Genomic DNA, 26,989 nt, shown 5'->3' with positions numbered 1-26,989 from the left:
GAAATCTGATCACCACCTGAAATAATCTAAAATCAGATCTCACATCAGGACACTTAATATTTAGGGTTTAGGATGATGCTCAGAATTAACAATAAAAATTAGTTCAAGCTTAAAGGATAACTATTCTTGGAGATAAGGAGGAAGGAGAGGAGGAGAGTAAGAAGAAAGGAGGATGGGAGGAAAGGGTTAGGAAGCCAGGGGATAGTGATGGAAACCAAAGAGAAGGAACTGGTTTAGCAGCGTGAAGCCAAGGTCAAGGAAGAAGTGATTGATTGAAAATATGGTTCAATTAGGTAATCTTCTTAAGAATTTAGCTTCTCTAAGACCTGACACTAGAAAAATCTTCTGATTCCCCCATCAAGTGATTATTTCTTGTATAAAAAACGTCAGTCCTTTGCTACCTTTTTCACACATTACCCCAACTGAGGAATGGATGAGAATGTTTCTGCATCCAGAGAAGGTGAGCGGGGGAACATGTTGCCAGTTTGGGTGGAAAGCTCAGAATGAACAGGTAGCTATGGAAGATGATATTCTGGACACTTTCATAGAAGAAGAGAGAATGAGAAAAAGTAATGGCACATACTCAAAACTAAACATAAATAAATAACCTTCGTGCCATAAAAAGTTTCAACCAAGAGAATCAGACTCCTCTTCTGTTTCCTTTGATGTAGTTAATTCAAATGAACACTTACATCTTGAGTAGAATCACATATGAGGAGCTACCAAAGGTACAATAATTCTAGGGGCTAGAGAAAGGGGCTTGAGTCTTTTCAGGGAAAGAGAAAGGCCTGACAGTGTGAGTCTGAGTGGGCTCAGAAGATTCTAGAGAAGATTCAGAGCTAAGTTGGGAAGCCCAATCCCTTCCTGCCTTGCTGTTGTGTGCTCTGCCATTTTGGTCAATCAGACGTGACAGGTTAAGAATGAGAAAGATGGGAGTTTATGAAGGACTGTTGGCCACTCTTCATGTCCGGCTCTCCTTTCTTTAGCGTGCTCACATATTCCCACAAACTACTTGGGTGTGTGTGGGGGGAATCTGCAATCTCATGAGGAATTAAGCAACATGGGCCCCCTTAGCCAGGGTCTGGCAACACACTAAAAAATCTTGTATCACATGCTTCTAATTCTATGCAGAGTAAAAAAAAATTAAATTGTGTTTATATTAAAGTACTGAGTGGGGCACCTGGATAGCTCATTCAGTTAAGCTTCCAACTCTTGATTTTGGCTCAGGTCATGATCTCAGAGTTGTGAGATCAGGCTCCGTGCTGGGCGTAGAACCTGCTGGAGATTCTCACTCTTCCTCTCCTCCTGCCCCTCCCTCAGCCCCAGCTGCACACTCTCTCAAAAATAAAATCAAGTACTGAGTGGCCAGCACACTTATAACTAGTTATTAGAGGAGAAAAGAGTCAATATTCCAAGAATGGGGCCAGGGAGAAGTGGAAATGTCATGGGTTTTTATTGCATATTTGTCAGGCTTATTATAAGGTAGTATACTCAATTTAAAAGCTGCCTATCAATTACAAAACTGTATGCAAAAAAATTTAAGGATTTGTATACACTAGCTTAAGAGGTATAGAATGCCTGCAGTAGATAGTGCCAAAGAGGCCTTTGGGACCGTCTAAAAGAATATCATTAATTTTTACAGTGTACTTCCATTTCTGGAACCATTCCAGCATTGGCTTTCTATAAAAATCATTTCAAGTTTAGAATTATGCTATTTGCTCGCAGCAACATCACAGGCACAGTACTGTACCATATGTTGCTACTTAGCAACTTAGTCTGTAAGTCCCAAAGCATGTACTGATTTGAAAATTGAACAGGAATTATAATTGTTGAGTGATGCTATGAGGCAAGTTGTCTTGGATTACTAAACTATGCAGATGTTTGATGTTATGTAGGAAAAGGAATAAAACTATTTTTTTTTTCCTGTAAGATGACTAAAATCCTACTTATGTTGCCGAAAGGGGTAAATTGATTAAAATTCCCTAAAAGAATACCAGGTAATGAATTTTTGAACACACCATATTACAGTAAACAAAAGGAATGTTAAGTGTAAAATTTAGCTAAGGCCATTCAACTTATGTAATTTGCAAAGTTTATTCCCCCCAGAGTATGTATTATCTTGCATTAGTCTAATTTTTAAAGTAGCACATTCGAAAAACATTTTCATATGTGCTACATTATTAAAAAATAGTTTGCTTCTGGCACACAAACCTGCCCTGTCTTTACAAGGCCCCAAAAGTATTTGGGGCTCTTTACTCTTTCATTAATTATCACTGATATTTAAAACATTCTTAGTAACTCCTGATTGAAATATTAAAAGAAATAATGTTAGTTGTTTGATTTTAGTCAGGGCTTAATAGTAGCCATTGTATTTGAATTTAAAAATCTAAGGAGCCAAGTTGTTATGATGTATATGCTTTGAATTTCCAATCCTTTATCCAAAAGTCTTTAAGACGGACATAATGATTCTCTGAAAGGGAGCAGCTGCTTTATAACAGCAATCATTTATTGAGTTTGTGTTTCTACTGTTTCAAACAAATTCAATTAGCCCTTACACTTCAAAACCCTAAAGGCACCAAAGAGATGATACTGGGTTGCTTTAATCTAATAGTAATACTAAACTTGTCAGTACAGTTTGGGGATTGATGGTTAGAAGAAAATTAATAGTAACATTTTTCATTTTTTAATCAAACAGTCCTATTCACAACTACCTATGGATCTCTGAGGCTACTTAGCCGAATGAATTCAGTGAAGTAAGAATTGTAAATCCAAGCTCAGCCTTGCAAAGGTATTCTGAAAGTGATCAACTCAGTTGAATGGAAGGAAAAGGAGTCCAGATCTTTGAACTGAATGATGACCTTCTCGTCTGGACAATATAGTGTAGCTTCCAGAATGTCTGCCAGAGAAGGCAGTGATCGTAATGACTTCGAAATGCAAAGTTCATGGAGAGGCAGGCTCGCCTCTGTTTTGAGTTAAGCACAAGACATTTTGTTCTTAGAGAAATTTCAAAGCTTCACAAAGTGCGCCCTTAACATATACATTAGATTAATTCACTGACAACCACCATGAAAAAAAAAATAGAAGTTTTATTTTTGTTCTCTAGGCCCTCACCCATCCCAGCTATCAAATCTCTTTGGGCGGCTCTGGAGGCATTAAAAAACTCCTATGTTAGAGTTTATGCCATAGTTACCGATACATGAAACTTCAAACAGCCATGGTTTGGCTATTCCAGAAAAAAAAAAAAAAATTCAAATCTACAAAATGCTGCTCCTATGAACTCTCCCTCGCTTGTACTTATCCATTTATTTATTTTTGCTCACAGTGTCCTTACAGATTACTTTATGCTGGCACCGTGGGGTGGTTATAATTTTGCTTTAAATGCCCTCACCAGATTAAAGGGCCTGGTCTTAAGTACCTAAAAATAAATAGCCCAGAATTTACTTTTATAAATGTAACCATTTACATTTTCATTGGATTTTTGTTGTCACTTCTCATGATGAACTACCTCGTCAACCATTCCCAGTGAAAGGGCTACAAACATGCTCTTGAAAGTCTCAATCACGGCATGCACTTGGGCTCCAAAGCTACCCACCAGGCAGATCCTGAAAGCAGCCATACAGCGCCCACCGGCCACGTGCTTTCGGTTATAAATGCAACGTTGTATTGCAAACTGCCCCAATAGTTGATAATTAAAGCTACTTGTGACATGTGTAGCTTATAATGATTAACTCGTCTATCGTCAGAAGCACAAATAACCTGCACCTGTAAAGACTTTATTTCCTAAAGGTAAAACAACTGTTTAGGAAAGATCATGCTGGCAAAACAGCTGCTTGCCATTCTGGAGAGGAAACAAGGTAGTATCTTTCAACAAATGCCAACTCCGGTGTTTTATCAGCTCTATCTCATTAACTGGAAACAAGGCTTAAATGCTTTGTTTATAAATTATGATTATTCCTGATTGCGGCAGTTACTGATAGTGCTACTCATTTGCAATGCAACTCTTTGAATTTGTTTAATTACAATTTGAAACAAGGCAGAGAAGATTAATTAACCCACCTGGCTGGCTGGCACATAGTCCTGGCTCGGCTCTGTCATGCTCATATACATGTTCTCACCGTCAAACTGCGAATGAAATAATAGTAAACATTCAGCAATCTTGACTGTGTGCATGTTTGTTGTTGCTGTTTTCACCATCAAACTGGAAAACAGTAGCCATAAAAAAAAAAAAATACTGTGGTTGGGAGTACAGAAAATCTGTCATAGCAAGTGAGCCACATCTTTTCTCTGATGTTTCTGTTGTCATCTTTCCTGACCCTGGATGTCAGTGATTTGGAGTAATTAGTGCTCTAGTAATTACAGCAAGCAAGCAAGAAATGAATGGTTTCCTTTCATCTGCAATCTGTTTTAAAACAAAAATGGCTCATTTTGCATACCATGTATACATACTGCAGTTCAGTTGTAATGAAGTATTAAATGAATGGCACTGTATGCTATACAAATACACCAAGGCACAGCTCAGTGCACTCTGAGTTTAGGTCTCAAAGGTGAAGAAGTGCAGAGTTGTTATAATAGACTAAAACTGGCTTCATTGCAATAGCCTTATGATGAACAGTTTTAACTTTATAATAATCCTTGAAAAGAGCATGTGGCATTACAACTGTGGCTAAGAACGATAATGCCAATGAATACCGGGAAGAATCTACAAGCTCCACGATTAAACACTCCTGTCCAAAGTTTCTCAAAGATCTAGAATGAATGTTGGTATTACAGATGCACAGAGATTCATACACAAATGTACAAGGTAGGGACAAGAAGGGAGGAGGAGATTCGTGGGGTGGTACAAGTGCAGAACCGTCGGATAGTCCAAGCAACAGGGACATAACAACAACATACTTTTCATTATTTGGGTTTTCAAAAGCAGTAATCACTCCATTCAGACTTAATCCCCAGCTATCTTTAGTCATTTGATCAATGGGCAAAGCATCCCTATACTTTCACTGCCAGACTAATTTCAGATGTGGGAACTCGAAAATCTGAAAAATTGCTTTTCAAGACAGAACAGTGTTATTGATGGAGGCGCAAGTGCACAACAATACGGACATATTCTATATACCATCAAAAAAGAGAAAACCGTGTTACAGACATCACATTCCACCAACTATGAGCTGCTCACATGAGAGGGTCGTACAAACCCTGGGATACCCCCAAGGTCTCTGAACTGGAACGTATAGCGGGTGCGTGCCCTGGAGATTCACACAGACACGGGAAGACCCTCGTAAGGACACTGAAGCACTCACAAGGTTAAGTTCAAGGATCCAAAGGGTTTCCACACACATCACCCTGCAAATGTATTTCACTTGATATGAACAAACTTACTTATCTAAACAGATATGAAATCACTTATTGAATGATGTGGTTGTTAGGACAAGTCATAAATAGCACACTTAGAAAAGACTAGCTAGACATTTGGTTGCTTTGTCATCTGGCTCAGGAGCCCTGAGTCCAAGTGACTTACCCAAAGTTGCTTTTCCATCAGTCAGGTGAACGCCTTCCACCCAAAGATAGGCTAGCCCCAGTCAATCCACCTGCTACGGCTAACAGCTCAAAACCTGACAAAAAGCATCATTCAGCATTTCTCCACCCCCACCCCCTGTTGGTTTGTTTGCAAATGTTTCTAATGTTAAGATGCCAAAGAATCATTTAAAATATGGACAGTTTCTCTGACTATAGCAAACTAAACTGAACAGAAGTAGTGAAGTGGATCAAATACTCCACGGCCTATGCATATTCTATAAATGTGTTACTTTCTATTTCATCTTCTCTAACTCGTTTTCTAAATCTGGTGTCGTTCTCAAGCCAACTAAGGCTTTGAAGTTTTGGTTTTAGTCTATCCAAAGTGTATGCTAATTGAGTATATTCAATGTTACTGCTCTTGATGAGGACTCTGCTCAAAAAGAACCAATGCTTAACTACCAGAGAGCCAAGGCTGAAACAGCATTTTACAATAAAAGGTATGTGACTATGGGAATAACTATTTTTTGGAGTACATTCCATGTCCCCATCACCCGCCTGTAGCTTTACATGTACTAACTGGCATGTATTAACTGATTCAATCTTCACAACAACCGCGAGTTAGGTACTATTATTACATACATTTGATAAAGGAAGATGCAAAGGCACAGAGAAGTTAGATGCTCAAGGTCACAGAGCTCTTAAGACAGGCAGCCTGACTTTCCAGCACGTGCACTCACCCACCAGAACATATAAGTAGATTCTGAATGATCATGGTGAGTTAGCTACCAATTCTGGAAACAGTGTCAATAAATGATCAAGGCAGAGTGTTGGCACTACCTCAACCCTGAGATACTGTCCCGAACCTCTGTGGCATTGTGAGACTTTCAAAAGACTAAGATTCATAGTGAGCTGCCAATTTAGTAATCAGGTGGGCAGAATGTCTCCATATATTTATAATTAAGCCTTAATGTTTTGAGAGGAGGTAGGATGATGGTTTGTTTTATGTCAACCTGACTGGGCCCCAGGGTGCCAAGATATTTGGCCAAATTCTATTCTGTGTATGTCTTGTGAGGTTATTTTTGGATGAAATTAACGTAAGAATTGGTAAAATAAGTAAAGAAGATCACCCGGCCTACCGTGGGGGGGGGGGGGCTCATCTAATCAGTTGAAAGCTTACATGGCACAAAAAGGCTGACTCCCCCTGAGAGTAAGAGGGAACTCCCCTTACCTGATCCAGTGAATTGGAACAACGGTCTTTTCCTGCCATCAGACTTGAAACATCAGCTCTTCTTGGGTCTTAAGCCGGCCAGCTTTTGGACTGAAACTATACTACTGGCTCTCCTTTCCAGCTTCTCAACTATAGTTTTGGATTTCTCAGCCCCCACAATCAAATGAGACAATTTTGTACAATTCATCACACACCCTGATGGATCTTTTTCTGTGGTGAACCCTAACTAAAATGCTCTGGAATCTTATTTCTGGAGGACCTTCTATGTAGAAACCCAGGAAGGGATGACAACTGTTCCATGCTATGCTTGCTTCCTAGGGCAATGGAAGCCATGTTGATATTGCTAGGATAGTCTCTGGCCTCACTTAGTCCCGTACCTCCCACACACCTTCACACCTCTTTGTCCAGAATGCCTTTCTTCCCTTCTATTTGCTGAAATGTTTCTCATGCCCCTTGGTATTTTCTTACACCCCTAGGGCTTACACCCTTTTCTTAGGGCTCTCTCCAGTTCTGGGCTCCCTCAAGGAGCCCCCTGGTTCCAGTGGGGTTTTTTTTTTATTAGGGACGATCTTCTCTGAGGGAGCTATGGAGGATACACTGTGCATCTTAGTTATCTCTAGCACCTCAATAGCTTAGGACCAGCACAAGGTTGGTCCTCAGGAAATGTCTATAATACATGATCGACTAAATAGATTATTTTCCTAGAGAAGGTGATCACTTGAGAAGATAAATAAGATTCAATTTTTAGAGAATGGTTTGAAGGCTTTGGAAAGGGGTCGGCTTAATGTTTTACGGTGGAGTAAAATTGGAGCAGAAGCCCTTTAAAAAATGTACAGAAAGAGCTAACACCATTACTCAAATGCTAGATGTAGTTCTTCCTAAGATTTTTATATAATTGAAAAACAGAGAGATGGGCCCAGAATCAAGAGACCTGCCTGTAAATGAGTGTGGGCCTCTTTCAGAAGAATTTTGAGATGCCAAACAAAAATCCAGCTGGATGTCACAACAGGTGTAGTCAGTCCTTGTGGCTTGATCAACACATGAGCCCAGGATCCCAGACCCCTGACCCTAGACCCTATCCCCTCTCCACACGTACCCCATCAGGTGAAAGCCATCGGTATACTGTTCACAGCTCCACTCAACCATACCCTTTCCAGGAGCTGGTTCCAGGGATCTCAGCAGGCCTCGTGCAGACGCACAGTTCTTAGAGTGCACCACGTGTAGTGGGCACATGTCCACTTGGACATGTGGAATTATAGTGGAATTATAGTGCATAGAGCTCTAGAACTCTGGTCTTAGAAAGATCCCCAAAGGCTTCATATCTGAACCTCTCATGCTACAATTGGAGAAACAGACTTTTTTATTGGTCACATGGTCCATCTGGGACTAAAATCAAGGTCTGAATTCTTAGCGGAAGACTTGGCCACTAGAACACGCCTCTGCTTTCTACTCCATCACTCACAAAAATGGGGGAACAGCCTCTATGACTACTTGTATTTGTATATGGCTTATGTGCATACCCCACAGTCTTGAAGGCACAGTATTTGCAGTATTACATTAATGATCCTGCTTTGCTTTATCTGGACCACATATTAGAGGAACATTATTAATAACTGTTGCAATAAAATTGTTTTATTAAAAATAACTAATTACATTTCCCTACCCCTTATGTTTATCATAGTTATTATTCTTAGAAGTCAACTGAATTCAGGCATTATAACTTTTCAAAACATATCCAAACATACTAGGACTTTTAATTTCCATGTACTCTCAATTTAAAACCTGAAGCAAAGTTTGAAAGAATAAATAGGCTGGCTTATTTAAATCTAAATGTAAATGGCATCAACTCAGGATTAGCCTTTCTGACCAAGTGCTTTTATATTCTTTATTGTGTTTTTATTTCAAAGCACCAGGGGATGCAATCACATAAAAAGTCATTTATAATCTTCTACTACAGTTTTTTGAAATTGTTTTTAGAGGATATTAACCAAACCCATAATCCCAAAGAGCTTTTCAAACTAGGTAGTTATTATATCTTCTATTTAAAAACTGAAAGCAGACATCTAACACTGTCTGAACACAGTGAATGATGAGCAAAAATGGGCAATATTAGGCAACCCAAACCACTAAAACCAGAAAAATCAAAGGTAGAATGTGAACTATAAATCAATCACTGGCATTGGTACAGGAAATGGAATCTTTTTAGGGAAACCATTAGAGGAAACCGAGAAAACTGCTCTTGGGTAGGGGTGGCGGAGAACCTCATGGAATCCATGAAACAGTGCCACATTGTATGGCCTAGAAAAGGGAAAATCTTACATTTCTGGGTGTTTTCTGAAGGAATAGTTGATACTTTGAAATTTTTTTAAAGAGCTAAAAGTAGAAATATTTATGGCAGAGAGTTAATTTGACATTACTGAGAAGATGCATTATAATAAATCAGAAGAGAGGGTAATAGCCTCAAAATAAAATATCTATTTTTGTGTTGCTTGGCTCAATACAAGATTATAAGTCATCCCTCCCCACCCCTTCCTTTTTTTTTTTTTTTAATAATGGAAGAAATAACCTAAGTTTGGGGCAGTGAAGCCAAAGCCTTTTGTTGTTTCACTGAATGAAGCAAAGCATTTTGAGAGCCAACGCAAAGGGGGATCACGGGTCTGGGAGCACCCAGGTCTCTGCTGCTCCCAAGCATGGAAACCACGTCGCCAACAAAAACAGAGCCAGGCAAACTCCGACACGTGCTCCCTATCCTCCCACTCTCAAGAGTTAAGTTCAGGAGACTCAGGAGAGGGAACCTTTGTTGATCTTCCAGCTTCAAGGCCCACTGGGTTGATGCAAGGTAGTCTAAAGTAACAGGCCTCGCGAGGGGCCAGGCTGAAGGCGACCAGTACTGGACATGAGGGCCCGAAAAGCTGCTCCCACTGCAAGGAAAGGGGAGCAGAGCACAGCCCATCAATGCCCCGTGGAAAGAAACAGTCACTGGGCTGGTGCTTTGAATGGAAGCGCCTCACAGTTGGGCGCACCCCGAGCTGGGACGGGACCCGGCCGGCACGTGGCCCCTTGAACCTGAGCGGTCAACACTCTGCGGGCTGGAAATGGGAACCGGGCAGCAGGCTGGGCCCCTGGAGGGGAGAGAGAAGTCCAGACCCACAACTAAAATACCGTGCCCAGAACTTAGAATCTGGCCTTGTTTTTTTTTTTTTTTCTTTTTTGGGGGGAACTGATTTTATATCTCGTTTTTGTCCTAGCGATAGATTTGATGGGACAGGGGTTGGTGGGGAGACTTGTAATATTGCGATGCCTTTGTTAGTTTCAACAACTGAAATTTTCAATAATGACGACGCTCCGCATAAACTTACAACTCAAACGAACACCTGTATCTTCTGTTAGGTATAGGCTCTGTATGATGCCATGATGGCTCAAGCCAATTTTTTGACCTTTGCAGGCACTTTCCAATCACATTAGGTGTATTGAGTCCTTTAATTGTTCTGATTACCTTGCAATATGGTGACTATTATCACTCCCATTTTACAGATGACAAAACTGAGGCACAAACAAGTTAAGCCACTTGGCTGTGATGGATTCCAACACATGGGCCCCAGCCCAGGTCTTCTCAGCCTGCCTGACCTTAGGCCTTGGCCACTGGACTTTGCTTCCGGGACTGGCTGACACTGTGCCCATAGTCACAAAGCCCCCCAACATACCACTTCTGCTGCCACCACAGCTACAGACGAAGGTGCCCCAAGCCTGGCACTAACTTACATCAAGAGGCTCTGCACCTGCACTGGAGCCTGGTGAGTTCTGCTTTTCCCCCAAGTCTGTGCAAAAGGGCCAAGTAACACGCTGAGAGTGTGGCAGAGATGGGATCCAGTGGAGAGGACTGACCCGCAGCATCCCCTGTGGCCCCTTTAGAGAAGCCCCTCAAGCCCGGCAACCAGCAAAGCTGGTTTGATTTGTTACAAAGCTATGACACTTGGAAATATGTGTCTCCCTGTCTCCTTGTCTCCCTGTCTTGCTTCATCTCTCTCTCTAGTTTCCCTGCACATTCCCTCCCAGCACTAACGCATGAGCTTTCTGGACACTAGGACAGGGCCCAGTAGTACACTGTTCAGTGACCGTGCTTGTAGGGGCCATGCTGCTCTAATCTGATCCCATCTTTGTTCCACTTCCATTATATTTTATTTAAGAGTCATTAATTCTATTTTCAATTCCTGTGCCAAGACAGAAACAAACTTATGAAATAGTAATAAATAGAAGAACAAAGATTTTCCTGTATCACAAAAACATTGCTCCATTTGAAAGGAAAAAAAAAATGCAGGTTTCTAGAAACGTTCATTAACCCCAAACTTCCAACACAGGCAATACATTTCCATTATGCATTATTTAAGACAGCAAAGAATGTGTGGGATAAAAGCTTAACTATCAATCCACCTCCATTCTGGTGAGTCTAATGGCAATCAGTTTAACCAATTGAAAACATGCATGGTTTTTGCCAAAAGGCTTCCCTCCGGAAAGTGTAGTGATATTAGAAAATCAGGAGCAATGATTTCTGATTCCAGGTAGGAACATTGTTTTTGAAATAAATTCCCAAGTAATTTCTGAGTCTCTAAAGCATAAAGCTGTAAAACTATACCGTATGCTTGAAACGAGGGTAGTTTCAAGTGATTGGTTCAGAACATTCCTTTTAACTTGTCATGTTTTAGACAAATTTCTCTGATTCCATGCAGTAAGGGAACAATTTGAGAAGTACATTCAAACTTGCTGGCCATCCTCACCTAAGCTCACTATTTCCACATGATCTCAGCTCTCACCTCATTTACCACAATCCCTAATCCTGCATAGATGTGGAATGAAAAGTATGAAAGTCATGACTTTTGGGGGGCTGGCTCTTTTATTGCTGGTATTCCTTCTCAAGCACGGTGAGCATTTTTCACAATCTGACAGGCACAGAAAAAAAGTGAGAGTATCTTTCTACACCTGTCTGGTCTGGAAGAGCACGCTCTGTTCGGGGAACCTCGAAACAAGAAGAAGGTAAGAGACTAAGGGAAGTTCAGAGCATTGATAGTGTTATGAGACTTGTATGACAGATTAATAAAACAGATTAGCGGAGAACTTATAGGCTGGTTTGGGGACAACTGAGTAGGCTGTAAACTTTTTAAAAAGATGCAAGGACAAACAATTATTGAATAATTTTGAAATTAAAAGTGGTAGTACCAAATAAAAATATAAATAGGAAGGTACAGAGTTATTAAGATGGAGATTCTCACTTCCCTATTATTATTACTCAGAAAATAACATTGTGGCTAAATATAACTATGATGTTACAGGAATAGATTTATGGTAATTAAAATCTCCTAATGGTAGGACAGGTGTTGAAATATAGTTTGGTAGGTTCAGAGCAGACTTGACCAATTAGAAATACAAGAAGTTCAGTTCATATCCACTCCACTTGTCTTTTTTGAGATCGTATTTGGCATTTGTTTTCTTCAAGTTCCTGAGAGTTTCTGTTTTCCAAATAGATACATAATGACATTTTAAGAAACTGGATTAAATCCTTCAGGTTATTGAGTATGAATCTGTCCACTGTGAAGGGAAGCAAAGCTCTAATGTGGCGTATATCTGCCATTTTAAGGAAATTGGGAAGTCACTCAATCCATTCGTATATCAAAAGGAGTGTAATTTTTAAATTTTCCTTAACATCTTCAAATACTATTTAGTTATAGCTATTTTTGCATAACCTCCTTTGATATTTAATCCGTGATCTCATGTGACTTTCCCTACCGACTTATCCACATTTTTCTGAAGCTTATGGCATAATTTCCCCTGCGTTAGCTTAAGGCTTCATGCAGATGTCCCCCTCGCAGGGCATATGCATTATACGTGTTTACAGAGTTTCAGTTCCAAAGTTTCTCTTATTGTCTTCATGTTTATAGTAGTTTAAACTACTCCCCTTAGATCACCCTGCACTCTCATTTGACTTTTTTTTTTTTTTTGGTAGCATTCTCCCCAGTACTTTATCTCCCCTTTTAACCACGTCCTTTTTTTTTTTTTTTTTTTTATAACATGATATGTTGCCAGAAACATGTCAGAGCTGAAACTAGAAGTGTTGTTGCTGGAAACAGCATGTGCACCTCTACTCAAAGCCTTATTTATACTGCACAGTGAGAAGTGATTGGTCTCCTTTGTTTTATTCTCTGGAATGGCACCACATGATGCTCTTTTGTTCAAAAATTGAGAGAAGAAACTATCACCACATGGGACTATCAGGGGTAAACCATCCAGCCTGATCTCACCAGTCCATTAAAATTCCATGGTATTGACATGCTCCCAGAAAAAAAATGTGATATTCATTCATTAATTCAACAAATGATCATGTTGCATCTACTAGGTGCCAAGGCCCCTGTCTTGGAGATAGTTGCTGACAATAATTTTCTGCTTCTTGTGTGCCAGGTGCACACGTGTATTTACTCATTTAATCCTTACAATAACCCCGTGAGGCAGGCAGTATTCATGTTCCTTATCAATAAAGACAATGAGCCTTCAGGAATTGAGTAAGTTGGAGGACATAGAGCAGAGCCTCAATTCTAGTCTGTCTGATGGCAGAAAAGTATCTAACAGGAGAAGTCAGCTCAAGGGAAACAAACCCCTTGCAAAAGAAAAGGCTTAATGAACATGCAAGTTTTAGGTATCCCAACAGAAATGTAGGATTAATGAATACCATAAGCTCAATGATAGCTCAATGATTATCAGGCCAGCAGACTTTATTGTTTTGTGACAGTACCCACTGACTGACAATGGGTATTTCCTATAAGTACATGAACCAGAGCAGTGAGCAGAGGCAGAATGTGTGTTAAAGAAACCACAGAGTCAGGGGGATCCCTGGGTGGCTCAGCGGTTTAGCGCCTGCCTTTGGCCCAGAGCGCGATCCTGGAGTCTCGGGATTAAGTCCCGTGTCGGGCTCCCTGCATGAAGTCTGCTTCTCCCTCTGCTTGTGTCTCTGCCTCTCTCTCTCTCTCTCTCTATGTCTATCATGAATAAATAAAAAATAAAATCTTAAAAAAATAGTTCTTTATATATTAAAAAAAAAAAAAAGAAAGAAACCACAGAGTCAAATAACCCAGGATGGAGTCCTCTCTGCCACTCAGTGACTGTGAACTTGGGATGAGCGTCAGTGGCCTCGTCATGGGACTGTCATAAAGGCCAGACCCACATCTGGAAGCGCCCAGCACAATGCTCAAGTCTAACAGATACTCAAAGTGAGTCCCTTACCTCTCTCTCTACTGCATGAGAGCCTAGCCTATGCCAGGCCAGTGCATTACGCTAGTCTTCCTTCTCCAACACTGCCTAAAACTCTTCACTACTCTCTCAAGCTTTCAGGTAAATTTCAACTTCCTTAGTTTCAAACACCAGGCCCTGCATGATGAAAACAACTACACCACTTGTTATGGCCGCGTTAAGGCCAGGGCATGTGCCATGCCAAGTGTCAAATATTGTTGACCTCATTCCTGTCTGCATCTTATGTGACTTCTCTAGTTCATCACTTCTTCTAATTTACATATGGCCCAGAAATCCCTGCCGCTACTTCTTTCCCTCCCCTCCTCTGCTTGGAATACCTTTCCCCATCCCACTTCCTGTTATTTCACTCCCTGTTTTCCTGGCAGGAGTAAGATGATCAGGGAGTTGAGCAACCAACCTGGAACAATTCTGGGTGTGAAAGGAGAGATTGAACAATTATGACTGAACAAAAGTCATAAGCTTGGACTCTCCCAGCCAAGGAGTATCTTGCCAGCAGAAGGTAAGGCCTCCTTAAAATCGCTGATGATGTAGGGTCCCTTCTCTGTGCCAGCCTAAGTTCTAGTTCTCCATGGCATCTAGTGCTTTCCTGTAGCCTCCATGTCATTGTACTGCCACTGTTTCTTGACTCCTCTCCGACATTGGACTATGAACTCTTTGAGGGCAAGGACCTTCCTATTTATTTTTCTATCCCCAGCACTGAGCATATGCCAAGCACATGGTATTTCCAAAAAGACATTGATGAACGATCAAATAAATTCAGTGCAATATCGCGAGAACTAACATTGTTCCAGATAGTTCGCCATTCTATGATTCCACAGTAGTATTTATTCCATGTGTTTTCACTTCCAAATCAATTTCTACCCATGAAAATAACTGCTCCCCGGAGGCATTGCAGTCTTCTGCAAACCAGATCACACTCTAGCTTTCCCTTCCTTCCTGTCCTCCAGGGACCAGATTGTCTTCACTTGCTCGAGTTTGAATAATTTGAAAAGAAGTTCGTTTTATGAGATCTTAGATAATAGCTAACATCTTCATGGTACCAAGTAGGCAAGACCAGTTCCAGTAAGCAGATTGTGCCCATGCAGCTCCAGATCAAGCTAGTTTATTTTTTCACACTGACGTCAAGCTGCTGGTGAACATTTTGCTCTCTGAATCATCTCCAAATCTATACCAGCATGCTAATGAAAAACCGACTGGATTGGCACACAGAATGCAAGTCATTCTTCCCTTTCCCCATGTGGTTCGTGAGTAATTCGGGGCCTCTCTTTCCCTGGTAGGCACAGCGGAATAGGACAGAATTTGGGGGAGATTCCATCATGGAGTGGGGTGGAACTAAGAAGATCCTGATAGGAGTCCCGATTTAGACACTTCTTAGCAGACTGATCTTGGGAATGAGAGTAAGAATTATATGTTCTTCATGCAATTATTTCAGATTCAAACAAGATATACCAAAGCATTTGTAGCTACAGAACACTAAACATATAAACACTGTGCTACATTCTGGAAACTATGGTACTTCCGCCTTATGGTAAGTTTATTGGACTGTTTCTGTCATTTGTTGGAAAGATCGATAGGCAGAAAGTAGTGCAAAATCGGGCTCAATATGCCCTGAATTCGCCTGTGAAGAGGTCTCTAATAAAGAAAGTGATACGTAGACATGATTTTTTAATCGCTATACTTGTAAGTGCACAGTCCTACCTTAAATATTCGATAAGAGAAAAGCAATGAGTGGACAAAAGAAAATGGTAGAGTAAGCACCAAATAAGTGAAAACTTTATAGAGCATCATGTGTGTATCTATGTGCACATAAACATGTGTACACGCACATGTTCTTTACATATGTGCATATTTATTTACTGTGTGTGTGCAAAATATTTTTCTCCGGAAATGTTCTTTAATTGGCTTTCATTACATTATTTGAGATCGTATAGAGGAGCAATAAAAACTGCCACATAAAATTGCAGGAGAAGTTGCCTGAAAGTGCAAAGCACACCTGAATGCTTCCCTTAATTTACAGAGCAACTATCGCCCAGTCCTAGTGAACTACAATATATCACATTCACTTAGCTTGCTTCAGGTGAATTTATTGTCACACAATGAAGATTTCAGACAGTTTTGGCATTAAAAAAATGCAATGTTATACTTAAAGATATAGTAGTAAGATACAGAATGATATAGGTCTCCTATAGCATTTGATTTTTCATTGCTTATTAGCTCTAAGCATTAAATTATCCATAAGATAATGATCACTCATTGTATTTTCTGGAGCTATATAACAATTTCTGTTCTGGTTCACCAATTGCATAACTCCGCTAGATACTTAGGCTGTTTCAAAAATCAATGTATAATGCTCACATCAAAGAAATTATGTAATCTCTACTGCTCTGTAACCTATTATTTCACTTTCTGTAAGAAACCCTACATTATAAATACCTTTCGCACACTTCCTATTTGCTATGAAAAATTCTGGAATAATACATTTTTATAGCCATTAAGTAAATTAATATTAATGTTAGATTAAATGGTTTCAGGATTTTTCTGTTTGAAACGCCTTCTGAATAGGGCTGAGCAAAATGTACATATTTTAAATACATCTAATGAGTCTTGTCACTAAGAAATCCTTCAATGTTGCTTAAGATATTCAACTTGAAACAAATAATTTAAACACGTACTGAAGTCAGAATAGAATGGAAACCAAACATTAGAGCAAGATCAAATTATCCTCGAGGGATTCTTATTTTAAAAGCAGAACAGTGTTGCCTTTTCTTCAGAGCTAACAGGACCTTCCTTGGGAAGCTGTAGAGTAGTGCCTATGTGCCCAGTGCATATAATACAGGCAACAAAGCTCTTTGGACACAGGACAGGAAAATATCCTGCATCTGCTATATAAAATCCTAGAGTTTCAGACCCCCCACTGCAGCCCACTTTGAAGCAATGAAACTGCATTTGTAATAACACATTTGTATTAGTGGTTCCAAAAGCGAATGTAGTTTCTCAACACATGTGCATTCCTACCTTTATGCAGACCGTAGGCTGTACGTTCTAAAACAGTGCATTTTTACACTGTCTGATTGTTGAAAAGGAAAGGGCTTGTGGATATGTAGTTTTAGGAAAGCTTATGAGGCTCAAATATCTGCTATTTTCCCCGTAACTCTTCTTTCTGTTTCATCCATTAGCAGTCACTGAAGACTATTTTCAGTACAACGTTAAGTTGTGAATCTGATTCAACGAAGGGATTCTGTAATGCCAACCACATCGACCATAGAGTTGAAGCAATTCCATTATTTAGACAGTCATTAGCACTTCCTTGGATCTTTTTGGATTCCAGTTCTGTTTTGTTATTGTTTTTCGATTGCTTGGCCCTAAGCTTTGCTTATTCTATTTAATAATATCATGATAGGGGCGCCTGGGTGGCTCAGTGGTTGAGCATCTGCCATCAGGGCGTGATCCCGGGGTCCCACATCGGGCTCCCCCCAGGAGCCTGTGCTCTCTGCCTATGTCTCTGCCTCTCTTTGTGTCTCTCATGAATGAATAAATAAATAAATAAAATCCTAAAAAAAAGATATCATGATAGATATACAATGCAACCCACGTCTTCTATGGAAGTGGTTCTCAGAGGTGCCTGGGTGGCTCCGTGGTTTGGCGCCTGCCTTCGGCTCAGGGCATGATCCTGGACTCCCGGGATCGAGTCCCAAATCAGGCTCCCTCTGCCTGTGTCTCTCATGAATAAATAAATAAATAAATAAATAAATAAATAAATAAATAAAATCTTTTAAAAAAGGAAGTGGTTCTCAGCTGGGGGTGATTCCACCCCCACTTTGATGGTTATGACTGAAGGGGTGCTACTGGCATCTAGTGGGTAGAGACAGGATACTTCTGTACACCCTACATAGCACAGGAGAGCCCCCTTAAAAAGAATTATCCAGCCCTGATGTGAACAGGGTTGCTGCAGAGAAACCCTGGTGTATGAAATGTGTTTAGTTTGAAATTTGGGTCATCTTCATGAGAAACTGTGAGGTGAGAGATGATATCAACTATGAAATGACTCCCTCAAGTAATAAAGGTAGCTCAGTTAAATCAAATACTTTAAATGGCCTAAGTAGTTTGTTCAATGCAATGAAATCACCAAACTGTTATAGGTCTGAAAGCACTATTCCAGGTGCTTTGGGTATGGTGTTCAAAACAAGAATTAAAGAACATCATCCCAAGCTTACAACTCCATTAATTTGAAATAAACACACACTGTATGTTTACATCCTTTGGAGTTACAATTACTCTGGGCAACCACAAGAAAACCAAATTAATTCTTCAAACTACACATAAAAACTGCTACTTGTCATGGTTGAAACCCGAGAGCTCTACGAAAAATCAGCAATTTGTTAATTGGGATTCTATTTATCTTTTCATGCACAAAACTAATTATTTGTTTGCAAGATGCTGTGTCTTCATTAAAACGATTAGTATTCTGAGTAGATGGCAGTATTAATTTTATAAGTGAAATTGGAATTTCATCACTGTTTTTTTGTGCAGTTCATAACACAATGAGTATTTCCACATGATACCAATCTGTCTAAAAAGAACAATTCTTCATAGACACAAAAAGTAGATATATCTAATTCACAGTGCCCACTATTTTTTTGAAATATCTTTCTGGATATCAAGGAGGCATATATATATTATTCTCTGAAAGATAAATATGTAATACGTATATATAATATTGGGCTATGCACTACTTACAAAACCCTATCTCCCCCACCAAATTTTTATATTTTAAGACAAATATAAATTAAATATGAAACAAATATAAAGTCATGTCTTCAATTTTTCTAAGGAAGGGGAGTCTGTGACCAAATTATCTTCTATAATAGCAAGAGCAACTAATCTGAAATTAATTAATAAAAGTCCTCTGAATTTGGAATGTATCCCCTATTTTTTAGGCAGTATGTTTATCACCCCAATAGTGCCTTGGTTTAATAACATTATGACTTTCATTCACTTAGAATGTGGTAGTTGGACATGAAGGGGAGTGTCTCAAGAACGTATGGGTTTGCTAAGGGAAGACTATAGGATTTTATATGACCTCAGGCAATTCACAAAATAGATGCCCTTCTCAGTGGATACCTGGAAGTGGCCAAGTGGAGCCCGGGGGAACTTCAATTTTAGTGAAATCAGAAGACACAGAAAATTAGAAGTGTTCAGTGAAAACAAAATCTACGTAAGGCAGAACTCTGAGAAAAGTTAGCCTGGGTTCTCTTCCACACCTTGAAAATGGTAAACAACACTCTGTGCTGCTGGGGCCCACCTCTCAAACTGGTTAAGTAATTTTAATGAATAAGGCAAGAAATCTGGTCGCAAAAATCCTCTAATAATCTTAAAGGAAATAAACTACCTGATGTTTTTAAGCATTTAAACACTACTCGTTCCTAATTAGAAAAGTATGTACTAATAGACTTGGTTTTTTTTTAATAGCATATTTTTTAAGTTTATAAACTTAATTTTTTAAATTAGTTTTAAGTTCATGGAAAAATTGAGTGCAAACCACATAGTCCTCATATACTCCCCATCCCCAGGAGTACAGGATCTCCCCTAGCGATTGACATCCCACACCACAGCATTACATTTATTATAATCGATGAACCTACAATGACCAAGGCTACTGCCCAAAGTCCAGAGTTTACATTAGGGCTCACTCCTGGTAGTGTACATTCCACAGGTTTTGGCAAATGCCTAGTGCCAGATAACCACCATTACAGTATCATAGGAAAAGAACTATATTGGGGGCGTTTAATTTTTTTTTTTTTTTTTTTTTTTGGTCTACACAGAGTTAAGAGGATTCTTTTTCAGCCAGGACTGCCTCTACTTCCAAAAAAGTGCTGTTGCTAAAAATAAAGCCTCTAGTCTAAGCTCCTACTTGCAGTCCTTACCACACTGAGTATTAATTGGATTTTTCTTAAATTAACATTTGGGAAGGGTTAATGGAAAATGACATGCCTATTTAATGCTCTGCTCATTTGACATGATATCTTTCCAGAAATATCTGTAAGTAGATACAGGCTTTTACATGGATTAAAATGTCAGTAGTTGATTTCATAAAGAGGCAATACCACAATTATATTTCTTGTGCTGTTCCATCCTCAAACTGAATTTCTGGGAACATTTCCAAGTATCCCCAACAGCCTTTCTAGGTTAGTGACCAGGAATGTTTGCAAGTGACTAAATTTATATCATTTGGGCAAAAACTTCCCTTTGTGTTTCAGGCTATGTTGATACAGAACAAAATAGAGTAGAGAATTGGCAATTATCCTATTAATTTGATGAATGTGGACAGCTACACCAGATATTTTAAACCACCAAACAGAATTTTTTTTTGTCTCAATGATCTAATTTGTTAACCAGATAACTGCCAAGACTCCAACATCATTCTGTTCCATATAAAATTATTCATAATTTTTCATAGTTCCAGTATCAGCTACTTAAGGGAAATGTATGTAAATGTATGGATATTTTTGCATTAAGGCTCTATTTCTCACTCCATACTGATGATGTAAAATGAAACAAAGAAAGAACATAGATAGTTATTGCTATTTTTGTCTGGCTTCTCAAATGGCCAGTATACATTAAAAAGCAATATGACATGGTGGCTAAGATCAACAGCTTTGAAGCTAACATGCTTGAGTTCAACGCTGGCTCTGCCTTTTAGTATATATAAGCCACTGCCTCAGTTTTTCTATCTATAAAATGGGGAAACAGTAGTGCCTAACTCTTGGGTCGCTGTGAAGGTTAAATGAGCTGGTACCTATAAACTGCTTAAAACAGAGCTCAGATCATAGTAAGCACTAAATAATATAACTATTATCCTTTTACTGAATTCATCACTAAGATCGGTCAAACCCATGAAGGATCTTTTAGAGAGGATAACAATGTCCTAAAACAGGATTTTGCACAACTCTGTAAATGTAATAAAAATCGTTTAATTGTCCATTTAGCCCAGGGAAATTTCATGGTAAGTAATGATACCGCAATAAAGCTGTTTTTTTTTTTTTTTAAAAAAAGAAGTGTATATAGCCTTATTAATTCTACAGCATTAGGCTCCTGACCGTAAAGTCTGAGAGTAAGACCTGAGAAGCATGAGGGAAGGAAGGAGAAGGCTCGATGGTCCTAGAGCCTGTCCCCTCTCTTCTGTCCTATTGGATGAATGGCTTCTCAGTACAGGAGGAGAGCATCTCATTTGCTGTCTCCTTTGAGCTGTTTTTTCTCCTGTCCTCTGAGCACCCACAAGTCACTATTAATCATCTGCCCAGCAATGGGAGGGGAATTTTGAAAAAGCCTAAAAATTACTTTTCTATTTGTAGTGTGTCTCGAGCTTACACTTAAACCTTCTGTTTCCTGCAACTCTGTGTCTTAAAATTGAGTACACTTTAACAATACTCTAGGTATGACTTTCTCTTACCTCACTGATGATTTGCATTTTTTTTATTGATTCACTCATTAATTCAACATTTATTATACTACCGCCCCTATGCTCCAGGCACATTTCCAGAAAGTAGAGGTGGGGAGGGAAGGCCAAGATAATATGTTCCCTGCCCTCAAGCATTTCGTAGCTCCTAATGTGGCTCTGTCTGTCTGAATAAGTCCCTTTTTAAGTCTACTGACTGTTCCTTAATTAAAAAGGGGGGCACTAGGGTGGTTCAGCGGTTGTGTGTCTGCCTTTGGCTGAGGTTGTGATCCCGGGGTCCTGGGATCAAGCCCCGCATCAGACAGGGAGCTGGCTTTTCCCTCTGCTTATTTCTCTGCCTTTATCTCTGTGCCTCTCATGAATACATAAATAAAATCTAAAAAAAAAAAAAAAATCTTTTGAAGCTCCTTCCCCCTTTCCAATGGGCTTCCTACTCTCTCATCTCACGGGTCAAGAGGTAGAGCTTAGACCTGGTTCCTTCTAGATCATCCCTCCACTGTCTTTGGCAACTTCTCTTCTGGAGTCCACATTGGCTGCTCATCCCATATTTTTCTGTCTTAACTGTTGTCATTTCGTTTCTAGGATCCTGCTTTCCTTCCCTTCCTAGTTATTGCCCTTCCTGGTTTCAATATCCCTGTTGCTGATCTTTTCAAAACTACCTTCAACTTTCTGTTGTTGTCACTGCAGTTGTAACTGACTATATTTCAACTTCCCATTAGGCGCCAGGAGTAATGTGCACTTGTCATTGTACACAGTGGACCTCTGTGGATATTGTTAACGCCTTGCTCTGACTGGAACTTCCTTCCCTTCCACTTCTTCCATTTCTTAACTTGTAAGGTCTTCTATCTGCTCTTTAATGACCTTTAATTACCCACTTCTCCCCCAGTCTTTGGGCCACTGACTCCAAGAAGATGTAGGTTGCACTTCAGGGCTGGTCACGTCAAGGAAGCTCTTTCGATTATGCTATTTCTTTTGATATGTTTGTCTTTTCTCCCCATACCTGTCTTACACTTCTTAAAATCCTGGGGAAATCCCACCATGTTGCTTTCTTACTGCCCACTTCAAAGCCACATGATGTTCCTAGAGATTGTCATGATGTTGAACTGATGTATGCCACTGAGCAGTTGAGTTTTCCAACCTTTACCAAGGTGCTTACTAGCTCAGCCGCTTTGGGGCTGTGGAGAACCATGTTCAAAGCTGTGATTTAAGAAATTACTCTCAGAAAAAAAAAAAAAGAAATTACTCTCGGCATTATACTGGATGAGTTGCATTAGGAGACTCCCCGGTGACAAAAGACTGGTTAGAAGACGATGGCAACATGGGCCATGCCTGAGAGGCACAGTCTGTTAAGCACCCGACTCTTGGTTTCGGCTCAGGTCTGATCTCAGGGTCATGAGATCGAGCCCCATGTTGGGCTGAGCATGAAGCCTGTTTGAGTTTCTCTCTCCTTCTTCTTTTGCCCCTCCCTTTCCTCTAAAATAAAGAAATAAATCTCCAAGGGGGGGGGGGGAAGACTATGATAAAAGTCTGGAAAAGATCTGATAGGGCAAAGATTAGAACTGAATGGGCATTTCAGATCTATAATCTGCAGGACTTGGTATGCAAAGGAGAGAGAAGTAGCCACAAGATAATTAAGTTAAGAGATTGAGTGATGAAGGGGCATGAGGTTTCTTTGATGAAGACAGCCAGCAGGGAGTAAAAATGAAAAGGCGAAGGCAGGCGGAAACTCTGAGTTCCCATCCCATTCCCCACCTTGCCTGATCTAAGCTTTTACCTGATCCTCAGATACTCAACCCCTGATGACCTCTCCCCGATGTTGACCTTGCCTCTTACTGTACAGAAAAATCTACCTGAAGAAGCTGCCTACTTCTCCTCCTCTCCATCTCCACTCTTTTGTTTGAAACCAAATTCTTCCTTTTTCCCTTTTGGGTTTCAGAGGTATATTTTTCTTTCTTCTCAGAGAGAACCCTCCCCTTGGACTCTCAATGAGATCCTCCTCTTGCAAATTGTCTAGACGGTAATTTCTTATCTTTTATCAGCCCTCTGCCTAAAAATGGGCCAGATTCTTCTTTTCTCACACACGCACACTAAACAAAACCCAAACAACCAACCAACGATTCTTCTCTACTCTCAGCTACTCCCTCAAGTAACTAATTTATCTCTCTCCTTTCCATTATCAACAAAATGTCTCAAAATAACCTGGTATGCTTGCTGCATGCCTTTTCTAACCACTTACTCACTTGTCTCCTGACCCCTGGAATTCTTGTGCTGGCGTCTTCACTCCTGACACTGTTTCTCATACTCTTTCTCTCATTCAGAACTGACAACCAGTCCATCCCTCTTGGGTATCTCGGTTTTTGATTTTTTACGCTAATCTCCCCCAAAGCCCCTTCCCTGGCCCCATCCATTTTCATTACTCCCAAGTGCCACCAAGGAGAATGGCTCTCTGAATCCTTTTCTCAGGAACGAGCTCTCTTTGACACAGGATCTACCGAGTCTCAGAACTTTTCCGGAATGACCCCTCTGCCTATGTCCACCTTTTCATTTGTACTCCTGCTGGCCATCTTCATCCAAGAAACCCATCAGAAGCCCGCATTGACTGTCTTCAAGGCTCAACTCTTCTGCCTTCTAAAGCTGTGCCTCTATTTTTATTAATGTCACAGCTCATGCTCCTTAGTCACTGAACCTCAATTTACATATCTTGCGGATACTTCTCTCTCCCTTTCATACCAACAAATCCCGCAGATTACAGATCTGAAATATGCATTCCCACCACTTCAATCCTAATCCCTGCTCTGTCACCTCTTGTCCAGACTGTTGCCACAATCTTCTAACTGGCCTTCTATTACCCAGGCTTCTCTTACTGCAACCCATCCAATATAATTCTGAGAATAATTTCTTAAATTGCAGCTTTAAACATGGTTCACTCCCCTGCTCAAAATATGCCCTGGCTTCTCACTGCCAATTGAATAAAATGAAGTCTTCTTATTCTGATATCCAAAGCCTTCTACCATCTGCTCTCAGCTCAGCGAAGCTGGAACCACTGCCAAACCAAGCTGCTCCATGGGACCTCTGAGCTCACCGTTCCCCTCCGAGCTGCATTTATTCACATGTTTCCTCTGTTCGGAATGTCTTCCTTCCTCATCAAATAGCCAGATTTGACCACCCTTCTTTTATAGCCTTCCCTGATCCTTAAGCCAGAGTAATACTTATCCCTCTTCTGAATCAGCAGGCTCTCCATTAGTATTTCTTTTACATCAACCTCAGTCCCACTGAAACATATGTGCATGTGTCCTCTTTTATCTACTAGCTTGCAAGCTCTTGGGGAGCAGAGGCTGTGGATTTGAGTCTAGTTCGCTGACTCTACACACACCATAACATAGAGTGGGGGGTTCCCAAATATGTCACGAAAAGAACTCCCTATAGAACTTGTTAAAACACAGACTATTGCCCCGCCCCTGCCCCGCCCCCCCCCCCCCCCCCCCCAACCTGCCAAGGTTTTGAGTCATCAAGTCACGGAAAGAGGAGTTTGCATGTCTAACAGATTCTCAGGTGATGCTGCTACTGCTGGTCCAGGAACCACAACCTAAGAACCATTTGCCCAGACAGAGCGAAGGCTTCTAGGCTCAAATCTATTTTCTGCCCCTCAAATGCCACAAAACTTTGAGTAAATAGACAATCGCTCTGAGCCTCCAGTCCCTTGTGTAAAAGTGAAATTGTGATACTACTAGCCTGCATACATGAAGGAAGGCAGTCAAAAACCAATCACCAAAATTTGTAGAGCACCATATACAAATAAATGTCAAATGGATAAAAAGAGTTAAGCAAGCCACCTCAGAAAGCCAAATCTATTCTGGTAATATTTTTCTCAGTGCCACCTTTCTTTTTACTTTAGTGTAGGCTTTTGAGCTTATTCTCCAGTTAGATAATCACTTTCCTTTTCTCCTGTAGAGATTCAGCTGTAAAACGTGCTGAAAAAACCCAATGCTACATTCGACATCAAATGCAGTAAATATATTTCAGAAAGTCTCCCCTTGGGTCTGCATGCCAGGTGCACATGGAAGCAATTTGGCCCATTGGTTGAAAAATTCTCTTCACTGAAAATGAATGACTTGGCTCATTCCCTATGTGTACCTGAGATTCAGGGCTGGTATTATGGGGAGGTCACTTTGCCTCAGGACAAAAACTTGAGGGAGTGCTAATGAACTGAGTAGTCAAGACAAATGGTATTTGAACACAATGTATTTTTGTACCATAAACATTAATGCAAAACACCCATGGTGGTCAGGAACAGCTTCATGACATTGGATTTGGCAGTGATTTCTTGGGAATGACACCAAAAGAATGGGCAACAAAAATATATTTATAAGTTGGACCATATCAAAATTAGAAACTTCCCTGAATTCAAGGACATTATCACCGGAATGAGAGCCAACCCACAGAATGAAAGAAAATATTTGTAAATCATATATCTGATAAGAGCTTAATATCTAGAACAGAACTCCAACAACTTAAAAAAAAAAAGAATAAAAGAAACAACCTTGTTCAAAATGGGCAAAGGACTTGAGTAGACATTTTTACTCAAAGAAGTCAGAAAAATGACCAATAAGCACAAGAAAAGATACTTACCATCACTAATCACGAGAGAAATGGAAATCAAAACTACAAGGAGATGCCACTTCACACACATTTGGATGGCTACTAAACTAGAAAAAAGAAAAGGAAGGAACAAGTGTTGGCAAGAACGTGGAAATATTATAGCCCTTGTGCATTGTTGGTGAGAATGTAAAATGGTACAGCTACCCTGGAAAATGGTATAGAGGCAACTCAAAAAGTGGAACATAAAATGAACATATGATCTAGCAATTCCACTTCTGTACACACCCAAAGAACTGAAAGCGGGACTCAGATAGATATCTGTATACTCATGTTAATAACAGCAATATTCACAACGGCCAAAAGGTGGAAGCAGCCCAAATCTCATCAGCGGATGAATGCGTAAACAAAATGTGGTAGATGCATACAGTAGAATATTCATTAACCTTAAAAATGAAAGAAATTCTGAGACATGCGACAACATGGATGAAGCCTGGAGACATTATGCTAAGTGAAATATGCCCATCACAAAGAAACAACTACTGCATGATTCCACTTACATGTGGTACCATCCAAAGTAATCAAACTCATAGAAACATAAAGTAGAATGGTGGTTGCCAGGGCCTGGGAGGTGGGGAACATGGGAAGGAGGAGGTGTTTAAGAGGTACAGGGTTTCAGTTTAGGAAGATGAAAAATTTTGGAGATTAGCTGGGCAACAAAGTCAATGTACTTAAGATTATGAAACTGCACATCTGAAAGTAATTAGGATGGTAAATTTCCTGTTATGTGTGTACCACCACAACTGAAAAAAAAATCCACAATGAACAAAGTATTGCAATGCTTCATAAAGACAAGACTAGTATAAATTTGTGTGAAGTTGTCTGGTTCTGTAGTTAGG

The 26,989-nt window shown here is 40.1% G+C and overlaps 1 protein-coding gene across 3 annotated transcripts in view; it reads right to left on the bottom strand.

Moving 5' to 3' along the window:
* The window catches only part of TOX (thymocyte selection associated high mobility group box), a 298,639-nt gene that overhangs the window by 144,391 nt on the left and 127,259 nt on the right, over nucleotides 1–26,989 (bottom strand). For 2 of the 3 annotated variants that reach the window (XM_026011811.2, XM_072734683.1), the window contains exon 2: nucleotides 4,057–4,122. The exons of the other annotated variant lie outside the window; for it this stretch is intronic. In XM_026011811.2, the coding sequence (XP_025867596.1) occupies nucleotides 4,057–4,122 (66 nt within the window). The remainder of the gene's footprint in view (nucleotides 1–4,056; nucleotides 4,123–26,989) is intronic. 3 annotated transcript variants of the gene reach the window in all.

The sequence above is a fragment of the Vulpes vulpes genome, chromosome 13, assembly GCF_048418805.1.
Source record: "Vulpes vulpes isolate BD-2025 chromosome 13, VulVul3, whole genome shotgun sequence".
Classification (NCBI taxonomy): domain Eukaryota; kingdom Metazoa; phylum Chordata; class Mammalia; order Carnivora; family Canidae; genus Vulpes; species Vulpes vulpes.
This window is presented reverse-complemented; position numbering and strand designations above follow the sequence as displayed.